The 16,401-nt window shown below is 47.7% G+C and overlaps 2 protein-coding genes across 2 annotated transcripts in view; both read right to left on the bottom strand.

The window, feature by feature from the left end:
* The window catches only part of USP4 (ubiquitin specific peptidase 4), a 29,655-nt gene extending 17,789 nt beyond the window's left edge, over nucleotides 1–11,866 (bottom strand). Inside the window, exons 1-9 of the mRNA XM_048958030.1 lie at nucleotides 11,694–11,866; nucleotides 11,476–11,603; nucleotides 11,219–11,349; nucleotides 7,848–7,974; nucleotides 6,545–6,690; nucleotides 6,235–6,296; nucleotides 2,279–2,422; nucleotides 1,542–1,659; nucleotides 704–877 (exon numbers count right to left, since the gene is read on the bottom strand). Of these exons, the coding sequence (XP_048813987.1) occupies nucleotides 704–877; nucleotides 1,542–1,659; nucleotides 2,279–2,422; nucleotides 6,235–6,296; nucleotides 6,545–6,690; nucleotides 7,848–7,974; nucleotides 11,219–11,349; nucleotides 11,476–11,603; nucleotides 11,694–11,866 (1,203 nt within the window). The remainder of the gene's footprint in view (nucleotides 1–703; nucleotides 878–1,541; nucleotides 1,660–2,278; nucleotides 2,423–6,234; nucleotides 6,297–6,544; nucleotides 6,691–7,847; nucleotides 7,975–11,218; nucleotides 11,350–11,475; nucleotides 11,604–11,693) is intronic.
* A 3,313-nt stretch (nucleotides 11,867–15,179) lies between these two features.
* On the bottom strand, nucleotides 15,180–16,258 carry GPX1 (glutathione peroxidase 1). Its single transcript, XM_048958033.1, has 2 exons — nucleotides 15,850–16,258; nucleotides 15,180–15,767 (listed from the first exon to the last, which is right to left on the bottom strand). Exons 1-2 carry the CDS (start codon nucleotides 16,069–16,071, stop codon nucleotides 15,402–15,404), a joined length of 588 nt encoding a protein of 195 aa, XP_048813990.1. The 5' UTR covers nucleotides 16,072–16,258; the 3' UTR covers nucleotides 15,180–15,401.
* Nucleotides 16,259–16,401: the final 143 nt, after the last annotated feature.

Here is a 16,401-nt window from a genome sequence, read left to right as displayed (position 1 = left end):
CTCAAAAGCATAACTCAGCTTAGAGACTACACCACACAAAACTCAACCAGCAAAAGGATGTGAATTCACAGTTTCAGCTCATTGCTTATTTCATGTATTTGGAAGGTTGTTCTTTGCATTACTGGGATTGCACTTACAGAAGCACTTTTAATGTTCCTTTGATGCTTTTATTACATTGTCCTGGAGCACCTTTGCATTATATTTAGAACAAAAAACATAGTTTAAATTTTCCTAGGGTGGTTGCACACTACTGCTACATTGCAGGGTTTCAGCTGGAAGCAGCTCTGTGCTGAAGCACTGCCAACACCAAACCAACAGATAACACAGCAGACAAGGAAATGCTTCTTGCTCATTCCACTTCTGCATTTACAACTTGCATGCTGCTGAAAATTAACAGCTGGCAGTGCTCATGACCTTGCCTAGTTTTGTACCAACAGCCATGGTGATGCATATAAAAACAGCTCTCAGGTTAGAAGGCCATTTACTAAGTAAGGCACAGTGGTAAAAAGCAACAGCCAACTCCAGGTCACGACCTTACTTTCTCACTTGTCCTTCCTTCCCCCACTCCAAAAAATAGCTCCTTAAAAACTGAAGTAACACTGAAGCAGTTCTGTTGCTAGTGCTTTCAAGACACCAGAATTTGTGGAAGGCACATTAGCTTCTTCTGCCAAAGTGCAACACTACAAGCACACAGAGTACTTACTTTAAACATACGTGGGGCCACATGAGATTGTCTCCCAGACCAAATCTGCTTAATGAGTTCTGCATAGGCTTCTGCAATTTCTCCTCTCATCCCCAAGGGGTTGCTGTGATTTATTTCAGCTTCGTATTTATCTTCCAGGAAATACTCAGTCAGAGGAGGAGTATTGCTCAGACACTAAAAAAAAACATTAAGGAAATGAACTTACTGCACTGTACAACAAATCTGTGTGACAGTGAAGTAGCAAATCCAACTTCCACATCAGAACACACGCTAGATGTTTTAACAAATCTGGTGAAGCAGACTATTTAACAATTAAAAAAATCTCTCAGGAAGGCACGATACTTCAACGACTGTAACTGGAACATGGCTGCAAAACAAATTAAAACACCAAAGGCTACAGCAATCAAGAGACTCATTTCTCTTTGTGGATGCCACGCTGGCTACTCTCATGCAGCAGATGTGTCCACAAGTGCAACCCTTCTCTTTGGAGCAGTTTCTACCAGTTTATCAAGAGTAAGACACATAAGGCTCTCTGGCCTGCAGCAACTTGGTTTTCCTTCAGGAATTTTTGGTTAATTTGTTCTGTAACTGCCACTGATACTTCATCAACCTAAGAAAAGCTTCTCAGCGTAATGCTGAAGCCTGACGATGCCAAGTCTGCAAGAGACCACAGTTCTGTGTGCTCATCTCACCAGTGCTGCACACACAGCTTAGAATGTTTTCCACGTCTGACCATTCCTGCATAAGCACTTTTCTTTCCACAGATTCTGACTCATAATCTCTGTGAGATGAGATCGCTCTTGTGCTTAATCTGAAGAACGCTCTTTTCAAACGTTACCTGTAATGCAGAATTCATGAAGCAAGTATTCCCAAGGTTACTGAGTCCACAAAGGCCGGGCTGGGACAGGGAAGCTGAGTCCCTGCTGCTGTAAGAGTTGCAGGCAAATCCAGAACCTCTGAAAGAAAGGCGACACAAAGCACTCTGCAGTGAGCCTACCCAGTCTTGGTCATTTTGAAGACTTGCATCAAACGTGTGAAAGAATTGATTAATGAAAGGCACCAGCCTTCATATTGCTGCTGCCTCACAGTGGCTAGCACTAGATACCAGGATCATGAGATACACACACTAACTTTGGAAACATTAATCACTACAGGGTCTATTATTAATGTATGCCTCAGAACACTTTAATTTCCTCTGTCTACAAGTACACAGCACTCCATGCTAGTGTAGCAACCCAGTGCAAGAGCTCGTGTGATGAGCTGTTAGAGCTAGTAAAGAAATTACAGTTTCCACCTGGAAAGGCTGCTATCACACAGGCAGATGGAGAGAAGAATATAATCCTTTCCCTCACACCCCCAGTCCTCTGAAAATCAGGCCAAGCTTTAGCAGTTAGCAGTACCAGAACATGTGCTACTCTTCTGAGTGAGCAGGGAACAGCAGAACCTAATTGCCTCAAAAGCAAGGTTTGATTTAAGTTGCTCAAAGCAGCATCACAGTCCTTTTCTATACAGTCAAGGAAGAGCAGCAGTATTCACACGAAGGACAAAGACACAAAAGATGATTGCAGCTCTTACCCCCTGCCTAGGCTGGAGCTGCTCAGTCCATAGGAATTACTGCTATCACCGTTAGTAATGACAGACGTGGCAGATGCTGAGGAGTAAGAACTTGCTGAGGGTTTTGAAGAGGTAGAAAAGTTTCTGCTAGTTGCAGTGCTTGACCTGGAAGAAAGGAGAAAAAAAAAAGTAGAAGCAGTGCTACTACTTTGGCCACCCCAACACCACCTGCCACAAAACCCCAAGGAATTGCCATTTTACAGTGAGCCCCTCACAGATTTCACTGCTATCATCTGCGTGATCACGGTTCCAAAAACACATCTGAACAGAAACATCAGACAGAAGCACAAAAGCAGGAGTTGCAATTCTTGCTTAAGGCAAAATTCCTCGGTCAGACCGAAATAAGAATGCATTACAGATGGCACAAGTAGCAAGACATCATGATTTAACTCCACTTGTAAACCAGCTTGAAACAAACAAAAATTACAGCCTCAATCATCACAAAAGGCTCACCTCATGTTAAAAGCAACAACATCAGTTCTTCTTTACTGAGCACCCAAAACACAATGGTAATCAGTTTGTCACTGAGCTGGATGATACAACTCCATTGCCTGGGGGCGAGGCACACCACTATTGTGGCACCAAGGCCATGCACACAGCAACCCTCAGCACGCTGCAGAGAGGGGTACTGGAAGGGATGCACAGAACCAAGCTGTTTGGGAAGGCAGTACACACTGAAGATGACAAAGGGAACCTGGGTGGCAGCAATTAAGGCTGGCAGAGAGAACATTCCTTGAGAATATGATGGACCTGGTTACCTGGGTTATGGAGAAAGCTGAAACACTCAACAAATGTTTGGACTCAGTCCTCACTGAGAAGTGCTCCAACCACTGCTCAGTATGCACAAACCAAAGGCAGGAGCTGGGAGAGAACAAAGAACAACCTACTGCAGAAGACCAGGTTTAAGACCACATAAGGAACCTGGACGTACTGAAGCCCACAGGACTTTATGAGATGCATCTGAAGAACCTGAGGGAAGTGGCAGATGAAGCTGCTAAGCCATTAGCCATCATATCTGAGCAGCTGTGACAGTCCAGTGACGTTCTCACAAAACAGAAAAGGAGAAACATAACCCCCACCTTCAAAAAGGGGGAAAAAAAACAGAAGATCCAGGGAACTACAGGCCAGCTTGGCTCATCTCAGTGCCTGGTAAGATCATGGAGCAGACAGATCCTTCTGGAAGCTGTGCCAAAGCACATGGAAACAGAGGTGACTGATGACAGCCAACATGGTTCGATTAAATCCAGCAGAGCACAAACAATTTGAAACATCAGTAATCACTGCAGTCAGAAACTCCTGCTTCATTCTGCAGCACTGAGCATTTGGATTCAGCTTCTTGTAGGCACTGGCTCGAGTTTTTCTCAATCTGCTGCCTGTGGACTTCCTTATTTCACTTCCACTTCTCGTACAACACAGAACTTTAAGTGCTCAAATCAGCTTTTAACTTTCTCATCGACAGAACACTTTTAAGTCCTCCAGTAACAAAATCACCTGCCAACTGTTCAGCAATCCATCAGATTCCTTCTGAAACCTCATTAACCCACTTACCACATTTCGTGACAGCCTAAAAGGATGCTATCATTTCACATGCCATTTACCAGCACGTCAGCTAGGAAAAGGAAATCTTCTGATCCACGCTCAGGAGTTCCCTGGTGAACCACTGAGGTTATTTTTCATTATGACACCAACCTCAATGCTGCTATAGGGACTCACATAGGTTGCATAGGTTGCCAGGACTGGAATCACAGCCCCACAGAGCCCAGCACACACTGAGGGCTCACAGTCAGAAACCCCAAACTTCACATCTCACAGCACTGCTGCACATTGCCCCCATTCTGCCAATCATAGTCAGGCATCTCAAGTTCTACCACGCAACCTTTTGAAAACCCACACAGATGGCAAGGGAAGAGAAATCCGTCATTATGCTGCTGCTCTCCGAAGATTAATTTAGTACAAAAACTGTGATAAGCAAAAAAAAAACCCAAAAAACCAAAAACCTGCCCAGATGAACTGCTTGGAAAAAAGAAAAAAATGAAAAAAAAAAGAAAAGAAAGATTTTCAAGTGGTTGGAAGGCATAAGCAAGAAAAGTATTCCAATTCAGCTGATGATACCTTGAGAGCACGTGGGGAAGTTAGTCCTTTATAAAGCAGGGATCCAGAAAAGCAAAAACACTATAGATGCTTCAACAAAAAAAGGAAGAACAAGTAAAGCTATGGCCATCATGAAATGCCACTTAGAAAGCTCACGTATGCCAGTCTCTCCAGCAGAACTGACATAGCCAAAGCCACCCAAAGCAGAGCACCTGCTGCAAGCACACGTGCTTGAAAGTCAAGAAATGAAGGCCTGCCCTTGAAATCTTTGGCACCATTGCTGAAGGGGTCCCTGAGGTCACCAGCACACCAGGCAACAGGGGAAGAAGAGTTTCAAACTCAGAAGGGCATTTAATCATAGTGTGACGTGCATACAAAATACATCAATGGCCTTAAATCACACAGCAATTTCTGGCTTTATCACTGAATGGTGCATGAGGTCCAACAGCTGCCTAAGGCAAGGCAGGGCAGCTGAAGAACAAACAGTGTGTGCTCCAAATGAGTGAACTAAGCAACAACTCCTCAACTCCTTTTTAATGAAGAGTGTGTCAGGAAGAAAGAGGCTCACTGAATGTACAGCACCACCAGTGAACAGCAGAGTGTTGTTGTTTCTCTTCAGCTGAGATGCTGGCTACGTTTCACTTAGGATTCATAAACCACTCTTAATGAAAAGAAGTACTGAAAAAATTAAAGATTAAAGTATGAAAAGCAGTTGGAGAATATTCAAATACCAAATAAACCACAAGTGACCAAAAAAAGCATTTATATGAAGATAAGCCATAAAATGGGAAGGAAACAAAATAAATTTCAGAGATCACGACTGACGTGAAGGGAAAGCACAGAGCAATTACAAATGCATTCATAGAGCAACAACAGTGAGTGGAGAGAGAAAATGTACACCGAGTTCACTGTGATCCTACAGACCTCCTCTTGACCCATTTCCCCAGCATGACATCCCTGAAGTCTGTACTGATTCTGTACTAGCTGTCACTAACAATCTCATTTTTCCCTCTTCTTCAAACAGCTCCAGTAGGATCTTGATTAAAAACGGAGCAACTTACGAAACCTGCTGCCATTTCAACTGCACTGTACAGAAAAGATTTCCTTTGTCAGTATCAAATCTGATGGCCTCAACTTCACTGGATTTTGCCTTCTGCAGTATAACAATGAACAAGTCATTTCTCACCACTGCACGTAACTCACACTCTGCTACACACACACAGTATTTCATCACACCCTCATTTCCTCATCTTACTCACAGATTAGAGAAAAGATTCATAGCAATATTTCCAGGGTTCTAATTGGTTGGGTGTTTTGATTTCTTTTTGTTAGCCCTTGGGTGTTTTTTTGCAGGGGATGGAAGGCTCACGTTTGTCAGGCTGTCTGCAACTGCTTTTAATGAGAAACTACTAGAATGTGGAATATTCACTGCTGGCATTCACATGCTGCAATCTTTTTATTTTTTCCTACAGCAGTAGAATACTACAGACTTTTCCTGGGCAGTCTACAGAGGCAGTTTCCTAAGTAATCTAGCTCAACAGAAATAGCACTTCTGTCTCCTAAGCACTGCAGAAACCTAAGCTATTTAATCCTTACACAACCTATCTGAAATGGGCTTTAGGACAGAGACTGTTGCTAAAACAAGAAACCAGTTGTAGGGCAATAAATAAAGGATATTTATATTGAAGATCTGACATTCTCCAAAACACACAAAACAAACAAATTCACAACAGCCACCAATAACTGGGCCTCCCCAGGGAATGCACACTCACTAAACTCAGCAAACGAGCTGAACTAAATAATGGAAGCCATTACTTTACTCTTACTTTGTAAGGAAAGGATGTTGAGGCCACGTGCCATCTTCATTTTTCACTTCTATTAGGACAAGCTGAAAGAGAGTGCAGGTAAAAAAAGAGAAGTAACTAACAAAATCCACTATACATTTCACAAAGTCATCAGTAGAGCAAATATTGATAACTGTGATTGAAGTACTTGACCTGAAAGGAAAACAGTGCACAAACATCTAAAAACTTTAGAGAAAAAGCACTGCTCAAGGAAACCTGCATTGCAAATTGCTGAGCATTATCAGAATGCCAGCATTCACCACAAGCACTGGAAGATAGATACATCCCTTACCTCCCCATGATAGATGTTTGCATCTTCTAGGGTGACACCCAAATCGCTGAGCTGCTCGTAGGAGCCATCAAAATGGCTGCTCCATAACCTCACATCCTTCTCAGCTGGGATTTGAAATAGTTTCCGAATTTCTTTCACAAGAGTGGCTGTTCAGGAAGAAAAAGCAACACCAAAACTCCTAAAACACAAAAACTTTTGAAGAAAATAAACTGGGAAGCCAGTCTTCTAGCACCACTATCTGTCAAGGGCTTCTGAGTAGGGAGTGCACCATGGGAGTTACAATTGCTCCTATAGCTTCTCTAGTACTTAGTGTGAAAGAAAGAAATGCAGTTATTTCAGCCACACATTTGTGCACCAAGCCCTCCATTCAACAGCATTCAGAACCCTGAATGGCAGAACCCTGGCAGGATGCTTCTGCCCAAAGGACAACTTTGGTGGAAGAGCCATGATTTGAAAACACAGGTTGAGAAGGAAGTGTTTCAGTTATCACCAGCAAGCTGAAAGAAGCCTCTTTATAGACAAATTACAGCTAAAATCCATCAGATGCATTTCAGATGTATTTTCAGATGTGAAAATACAAGAATTACATGGAGGGCACGTTTCAGGAAGTAGAGAAGCATAGGAAGAAGCCACTGAGAGGACATCTAAAACATTCACACTCAAGGAAGGAATTATACAACAAGAACAAAAGACTGAAGTGCTTTACACAAACAACACAGAGGTTTCTCAAGGACACTGGTTAGTAAACAACACGTTCTGCAAAGCCTTTAATGACATCTCCCTGCACTGCACAAAGAGTCACTATGACTGGGAGAAACTTCAGGCTGTTCCTAATCTGAGCGTTCAAAGCTGAGTCAACACTGCTTTCAGCCCAGGCTGCTTGGGACACAGCCAGCTGGGTGTTCAAAGCTGGCAAGGAAGGAAAATCCCCATTTGGGCTCTGTTCAAACGCCCAGCTGTTCTGACAGGGAAAACTTTTTCATTATATTCAGTTCAAACCCTCATGTTCCATATATGACCACCACCTGTTGTTACCTTGCTTTGTGCTGCAGTAAGGAGCTCGCCTCCTCTGTTCTCAATAACCTCCTCACAGGTTCTGTGAGGCTGTTAAGAGGTGCCCCTAAAGTCCTTTCTTTTCCAGGTCAACCACAGCTCCCTTAGGCTCTACTCAAAGATCATGTACTCCAGTTGGACCACCTTACTGCTAGACTTGTTCTAGTCACATCATCTTTCTTGCTCTGGAAGGTACAAAGTACCTCTTGATGAAGCATCAGAACAGCTTAATGCATAGAGAGCTACTTACCAACACTATCTCTTCTGCTGAAGCAGCAGCTGATCACGTTGGAAGCACTGCTGCTCTCACACAGCTTCAGCTCAAGAGGATAAACTTCAACCTCACAGTGCTTTGCATACAGACCAAATTCCATCACCTGCACACAGAAAGAAGGTGAAAAATAACACCAGTAATAATAAGGCATTCTGCAAGATTAGATATCCCTCTTCATCTACAGACTTTAAATCATATCACAGCAGGAAAAGCAGCACGCCTTAGAGGCCAGTTATATGACAACACCATTGCAGCAGGAAGAGGGAAAAAAAATAGCTGAGAATATCATACCATCTGATACTACAGCTTCACAGCACTGTGGGACAACAACTGCCCTCCCCATACCTGACACCAAGCACTCCTCTTCACCCTGAGACCAGTTTTCAGCTCATTGGTGCACAATACTGAACTACTCTGTTCATAATTAATTCACACTTAACTTCCCAGCTTCGTGCTACGGTGACTCCACCAGTATCATTTAACTACACATGGCTGCCTACAAGTGTGTTGCTTTCAAGCTTGCTCTTTTCTTCATTTAAATACCATGCTCATTCCCTCCTCTTATTGTTGAGGAGAAATACAGCACAATCCTCAAGTCCTGCAACACAGCTTGCAAAAGTGATGCCACAGATCTATGTAAACAAAAGCCACGTTTAGTTCATTTAAGACTGTACAGGAAAAAAGTGATTTCTCAAGTACTGAACTTGACAAACCTTGAGATCCTTCTCAACGTGGATACTGCAAAATTTACCCTATTAAAAAAATAACATGAAAAACTAACATGTTACTCACACAGTGCTCTGCAGCTAAAAGGTCTAGGAAACTGACACCATACTTCACTGCAGTTGCAGATACAGAAGATTTTTCCCCAAGACATCAGACTTGCTGCAATCCACATCCACAATCTATAGCTGCATTATTTTTAATGTGGATTAATTAATTAAGTGGCTGAATGAAAAAAACCCACATACGAAAAAACACTTTGCTCAGTTTCGGAAAGAAAAGAAGAATCAAGAATAAGAGATGAAACCTCTGTTGTTGCTTAATGCAAAAGAAACCATTCCCAAATTCTGTCTCTTTTTTAGCAGAAATTTTAGCCAACAGCAGAAATGGAAGAACACCTTTCCAGGAGAAGCTCCTGAGCACATCACTGTGCCTGTTCACAGAACAGCAGCATGGTTTGGGCACACAGTTCAGGTCATCAAAAACAAATCTCCTTCCATCACTTCTCTGAAGAGCTCTGGCCAGCAAGCTCTCTCTCTGTACTAAGCTGGCCAAAGGAAAATGTGGGTGATCCCATGGGCAGCACAACACATAACCACACTGCTATGAACACCCAAACCCTGCTGTTCCATACTTTGCACACTCATATGCTCTGTAACAGGACTTCTGCAGTGACTGTCCCAAGAAACAGTTTGGAAATACGAAATAAAATAAACTAGAGATAAATCTAGTCTTACCCTCCTGTATTTGCTTCCAGTTACCAGACACACAGGGACGGAAGAAATCTCAACTTGTGAAGTTATGAGGATGCTTGAGGAATAATTACTTTCCAAATGTTATTTTTACAGATACATGCATGAATTGATCCCCATTGAAGCAAAGAGCACCCAAGGATCACACATCTAAGTACGTTACTTCCATTGCCATGTAGAACATTCTGTCACTAGATACCAAGCAGGTTACACTCACGTGCAGCACTGTGCTGCTGTACCCCCCGACCTTTCACTTCCTATTTTTCTCTAACAGAATCCCACAGACATACTATTCTGCTATATTTCTAGGTGCTGTTTTTTAAACAGCAAAATCCACTGTAACTGGCAGGTTATCAACAGAGACTGAAATTCTTGCAGCAAGTCTAGACTTAAAAAAGTTATTTTTAATTGAGCCACGATAACTCAGACTGTCTGCAAAACAGCATTTGCTCTAATCTCTAACACTCAGCAATTATGGTACTGAATTGATCTGAAAACTCAAGACTAAAACAAAAGCAAAACCCCTTCTACCTGTAAACAACTGACAGGTTTCAGAAGAGTGACATATGAGGTCTACCTTTCAGAAGAGCTTACATACTCAAAATGCATTCATAACTACACTTACAGAAGAAAACATCTTACAAGCTTAGAAAAGAAAACCACACACACTCCTTTTCTTTTCGGAGTTTAGAGTGCTAGAATTTTGGGAGAGAAAACAAGAACCAAGTTCAGCTGCATAGAAAGTGCCCAAACCATCTGCATTAGCAGGTAATTTACCCCAGTCCCCTGTTCTGTCCCATTAGATCAATAAGCCTAACAGATTGCATGCTTTAGTACAGCCCAAGCTGCACACAACACAAAAGCACCACACTGCTCCAAACAAACTTAAAGGTAACTGGAACAAGGTTCATGGCTCTCACCCCACATAACCCATCCACAGAGTCAGTGAGGATTCAGGCACTTCAACACTGGCAAATCATGTTCTTTAACATAACTAGCTAAGTGCAACCTGACATTATTATCTCAACTCACATCCAGTGAAACAAACACCATAGAATAAGGGTTAGAAAAGATCTCCAAGGTCATGGAGTCCAACCATCAACCCATCACCACCATGCCCCCTAAGCCATGTCCCACAGTGCCACATCTACCCTTTTCTTGAACACCCTCAGGAATGGTGACTCAGTCATTTCCCCAGGCAGCCTGTGTCAGTGTCTGACCATTCTTTAAGAAATTTTTCATAGCATCCAACCTAATCTCCCCTGGTGCAACTTGAGTCCATTCCCTCTCATCTTATCACTGCTACCTGGCAGAAAAGGCTGATCCCCACTACACTACAACCTCGTTTCAGGGAGTTGCAGACAGAGAAATAAGACCTCCCCTGAGCCTCCTCTTCTCCAGATGAAACAAACCCAGTTCCCTCAGCCACTCCTTATAGGACTGCGCTCCAGACCCTTCACAGCTCTCTTGCCCTTCCATGGACAAGCTGCAATACCTCGATGTCTTTCTTGGGGAGAGGGACCCAAAACTGAACACAGTACTTGCAGTGCAGCCTCACCAGCATGAGGATCACCTCTGTGCTCCTGCTGGTTGCACTGTTTCTGACATGTGCCAGGATGCTCTTGGCCTTCTTGTAAACCCCAGCACACTGCTGGCTCATCTGTAGCCAGGTGTCAACTAACACCCCTAGATCCTTTTTCTCCACACAGCTTTCCAGCTGCTCTGTCCCCAGCCTATAGCATTGCCCAGGGTTGCTGTGACAGAAGTGCAGGACCTGGCATTTGGTCTTGTTGAACTCCATCCAATCAGCCTCAGCCCCAAAGATAAGATAACAAAGGTATACTGAGGAAACCCTGCCCCATCCATACGTACTTTCCTCACGATGGGCTGCTGTCCCTCGATGCAGCCATACCACGAAACCAGCTTCTGCCAGGCGCTGCTGGGCACCAGCACGTAGTCCAGCTGAGCGATGAGGTGCTCCTTTAAGCTCTGACTTTCCCCATCTGGAAGGGACACGTGCTTAAGGTCCGGCTCTCTCACGCTCCCTTTCTCCCCGCAGCGACCGTTGCCCGGGTCCTGTGAGCAGCCCCTCAGCCCCGATGGGCCGGGCCACACAGGGCCGCACTCACCGTTCAGCAGACACGCGTTGTCGATGGGCCCAGGAAAGAGGTTGGGATCGCCCACGCCGGACACGTCCCACCTGTCGTACCCCACGTAGCGCTTCCAGAGACCGAACCAGCGGCTGGACAGCAGGTACCTGCAACACACGGCCCGGCGCGGCCCTCAGCGCTGGCAGCCCGCTGGCAGCCCGGGGACGGGGCAGCGGGGAAGGGCCGGCCGGGCTCACCAGGACTCCCCCAGCCTCATGGACGCGGCCATCAGTGGCCTCAGCTCGGCCCGCTGCACCGCAGGGCTCGGCACCGCCGAGTCCGCCGCCGCCGGCTCCACGGTCGCCGAGCCCGGCGCCTCCGGGCCGAGCTCCGGCCGCGCCGCCCCCCCTCCGCCCTGGGCCGCCGCCATCTTGGTGCGCTCACCCCTCCGCTACCGGAAGTCGGCCGTGCGCACATGCGCTCTGCGTGCGGGCGCCATTTTGTGGCCCCGCCCGGGTGACCGGAAGTGGTGGGGGCGTGGTTCGGCGGCGTGTGAGCTGCGGCTGTGTGTGTGTGTGTGTGTTCCATGTGGTCAGGCTTCATGGCTCCCTGCGCTGAGTGCGGGACTGGGGGGGAAAGCCTTCAGACTGAGGGGGGGAAGAAAAGAGAGGACAGAGCTGAGCAACGAGGGGAGCTCGTAAGAGTTGTGAAAGTGCCTCTGGAAACCGCCCTTCAGGGAGATTGTGGTGCTCGTGTTACACATGCAGAGGTTTCCCAGAGTTCTGTTACATATCACAAGTTACACGACCTCCTGTTTCCTTGGTACAAACGTTCGGCAGAACTTCCTTCTCTCCTTGGTACAGAGACACAGCTCTGTTACCTAAACAAACTGCAGGGCAGGGCAATCCATCAATGAATGCCAGCAAGCTTTAAGAATGCTGCCACAGCTCGTGGTGTCGTGGGTGTTTTACAGTGAGTCAGCTGTGCTGAGGCAAAGCACGCATGGCTGAGCTCTGTTTCCTAATAGGAAACAAAATAGTCTCATTCGTAGGGCTAAGGGAGCAAGAGCTTTCAGGCACCACCCAGCTGTAGGCAGGTGTTTCCTCCTGCCGGCCCATGGCAGTGACCAAAAAATGACTACAAGTCCTCTGGAAGTTTGTGTGTGCACAGTTTGTGTGTGCAATGCAACTCCTCGGAAAGGAAAAAGGAGTTAAAAACATCAGAAAGAGCTTTTAGCAGGCTGAGGAATAAAGGGCTTGTTTTGTTCTCCACTTGATGGCATTTCTGTTGTTTAAATGCTTCTGAACGCTGCTGTTCCCATGATTGAGGGTTGTGTCCTTGAGGCTGATGGGCAGAATGCTTGGGAAGCCAGGAGATAAAGGCAGGATAGGACGTTTTTGTTTGCAGCTAGTTCATGCTCCTGACTGTGTCCTATCTGAACTTGTTTAAAGGTTAAAGGAGTTGATGGCAGCTTAGAAGGTCACCCTGATCATGAGGGGAAGGAGGGGCCAAGCAGTCTGGGAAGGGGGGAGAGCTGGGCTGATAGGTAGAGGAACGGAAGGGCAAGGTGTGCACTGGCAAAGGAGTAGCTGTTAGCAGATACATGTTACAGTAGGAAGGTGTAGGAGTAGGAAGGTATAGGAGTGTAGATAAGATACGGAAGGGGCAATGTCCTCAGGTCACGGAATCACTGAAATGCATTACCTGCAGTGAAATGTCTCTTTCCCACGTGGTTCCAACACCCAGTAGTGTTGGAGTGCAGGAGCCTGCACAAGAACTGTGCTCTTATGTGTGTGTCACCAAGGAATGTTTCCAGGATGGCCCTTCCACCACCATCCACTCTCTGCGTGTGATTAAAGCAGACAGGGAATGAGGCCGAGAGGCTTTTACCTGCTCTGCACACTAACTGCTGGGACTGCAGCATGCTTACATTGGGATGGTTTGTTTTTCTGCCAATTTTCATCCTAGAGTAGCATCACCGCTATCATTTTGCTGCTGCGCATCTGTCCTGGAGCTGCCGCTTTGCTTTTCTGCCACTACAGCCCCGGCAGCCAGGAGATAAACAAATCCCTTGGCCATTAATACAGAATGAACACTGTACAGCTCCAGCAGGCAGCTCTCCCACCTGGGGAAGGATCCCTTTGTGGGGCTGCCCTGGTTCCTTGCAGCTGTGGGGCTCTACAGAGGCTGCAGACAGTGGGAAGTGGCAAAGCATGGAGTGCCCTGCAGGGGCTCCTGCTCACACATCTGAAGTCCGGTGAGCCAAGATGAAGGAAATGCCACAGCTGACATCGAGTAAGATTTTTAAAGGCAATGCAATGAGCTCCTGCTGCCCGTCAGCCGCTGTGCTTTCAGTGTATTTCAACATACTGCACTAATTAGGGAAGTGGATTTAACTGCAAAGTGAATGCACCAAATCAAGCAACTTCTGCTCCAGAGGCGAAATGAACCACTGAAAACTTCCTGTTTTTTTGTTTGTTTTGTTTTGTTTTATTTTTAACAAAGTTAAAAAGTTAAGGAAATTAAGAAATAGCCCAGTGAGAGTTGTGCAATCTGAGCTGAAATCCGGATTACTCAGGGGTAGCGGTAAGCAGGGTGGAGCTGCCTGCAGGCTTTGCCTTAACAACCGGGCCAGGAGGGGCCTTGGATGTACTTGCATTCATGAAGCAAGTAAGAAATGGGAAGCTATGAACAGGAAAAAAAAAAACCCATAAATCCCAAAGTTAAGTGGTTTCAGTTATGAGAACAACACACAAGTGATGGAGCTTGAAAGCGTTGTGCCTTCCCAAGTTGCTGGTACATGCTTGAACTCGGCAGTGTAGCACCATGTTTACACTCAGTGCTTCGAGGCCTTGTAAGGGTTGATTGTGCAGAAACTGTGAGATATCTAGAGTGAAAACCAACCGCAGGAGGACCTGTGCAATGAGATAGCAGATGAAGTTTGGCACATGCTCACGGCTTCCAGGGGAAAACAGCCCCAATTTTGGCATTCAGCTGCAAACCCTGCGTTGCTGCCCAGGAACAACATCAAGGTCTTGGCAGCTCCACAGAACACCTGTCAGATCAGCGCTTGTTGGAATCAGAAACATGGCAGCAGAGGAATTGAAACAAGAAAATGCCATAGCCCAAACCCCAGCTCACCCACACTGTGTGTTGCCTACAATTCTTGTGCCCAAGAGGCAACAGCGATAATCAGAGGCGAGGCACAGCTTCTGCTGAAGAAGTAGTCAAACAGGCTGGGAACAAAAGAACTGGTTCTCCAGCTAGAGCCCCGTGTACCTGTGCTGGGGCTGCAAGGTGACCCGGCCTGAATGCAGGATCACAGAATCATGGAATCTTTATCCCTAGCTGCCCACTCAGCCACCCCCTCAGTGCCACATCCCCATGTTTCCTGAACACTTTCAGGGTCAGTGGCACCACCAGAGGCTGCCTCCAACACAGAACAGTGCCAGGGACCGCTGGGCACATAGGACAGCAGCACCACACGCACTCGCTGCTCCAGCTCTGGGTCTCCTTGGGGCATCCACTGATGCAAGACGAAGAATGAGTGACCTCGGGCAAAGGCTGCTCCTCTGCAGCCCCTTGGTACAGCAGCCACAAGCCGTGCAGTGGCTGCCAGCTGCCCGGGCACAGCTCAGCCTGCCCCAGCCTGCACCCAGCCAGCCCGCATCCAGGCAGAGCGTGCACCCAGCCTTTGGCCACCCTGTTTGTTCCAACTCACCCAGATTCACCACGCCGTAGCCTTAAAGCAGACTTTTTCTTTATTCAGAGAACCCCACACCATTACCCACACTCATGTGCTGCTCCCCAGGCTGAGTTGCCCCAAACATTTCACACGCAGCTTTGAAAACATCGGGTGCACTTCGAGGGTTTGGAAGATGCACCGTCACGAGCAAAGCTTGCACGGACATTGGGGGTTCAGCCAGAGCAGTGGCCCTCGGTACAACACAGGTGCAGGCTTTCCTTTATTGCAGAGCCTCCTTGGGGACCTTCTGGAGCAGCAGCTCGATGTCGTCCTGCAGCTTGATGGTCTCGAAGTGCCGGCTGTAGCGGCGGAAGGGAACGCCGTCGGGGCCCACGAGGAACTTCTCGAAGTTCCAGGAGACGTCGTTGCGGCACACGGGCGACCAGATGATGTACTGCGGGTTGGTCATCAGCGCCGTGGGGTCGTCGTGCGGGAAGGGCAGCGCCTCTTTCAGGAAGGTGAACAGCGGGTGCGCGCCCTTCCCGTTCACCTCGCACTTCTCGAACATGGTGAAATTGGGTTTGAAGCCGTTGCCGGGTCGCACGTACTCCAGCGAGCGCAGGATCTCCTCGTTGGTGGCATTCTCCTGCGGGGAGGATCGGCCCCGTGAGCTCCCGGCCGCGCTGCCGCCCCCTCCCGCTCCCCGCTGCCCGCTCCCCGCTCCATACCTGGTGCCCGAACTGGTTGCAGGGGAAGCCCAGCACACGCAGCCCGCGGGGCCCGTAGCGCTGCTGCAGCTCGTTGAGCTGCAGGAAGTCGCGCGTGGTGGTGCCTCAGAGCGACGCCACGTTGACCACCAGCAGCACTTTGCCCTGCAGCGAGCCCAGCGCCAGCGGCTCAGCCGCGCCCAGCGGCCGCGCCGAGATCCCCGCCAGCCGCGTTGCTGCCATGGCCGCTCCGCTCTGCTCTGCTCTGCTCCGCTCCGCTCCTTCCTACAGACGGACGGACACACCAACACCCGCCCACCCCGCACCGCTCTGTCCCGCCTCAGTTCAGGCGCGCACCGCCCGCCCCTTTCCGCGCCTCTCTGCGCTGTTTGGGGCAGAGCCGGGGCAGGGCTGGGGGTGCGGGCGGTGCTCGGGAGGGGCGGCAGCACGCACGAAGAAACGCAGCGCGGTTGGGTCGGAAAGGACCTCCAGCCCCGCCCGTGCCGTGGGCTGCCCGCCCTCCAGCTCCCGCCGCCCAGGGCCCCTCGGTGGCCTGGGGCACCTCCAGGGGCG

The sequence above is a fragment of the Lagopus muta genome, chromosome 11 (assembly GCF_023343835.1).
Source record: "Lagopus muta isolate bLagMut1 chromosome 11, bLagMut1 primary, whole genome shotgun sequence".
Taxonomy (NCBI): Eukaryota; Metazoa; Chordata; class Aves; order Galliformes; family Phasianidae; genus Lagopus; species Lagopus muta.
The sequence above is the reverse complement of the archived record's forward strand: the minus strand, read 5'-3'. Positions and strand labels throughout refer to the sequence as shown.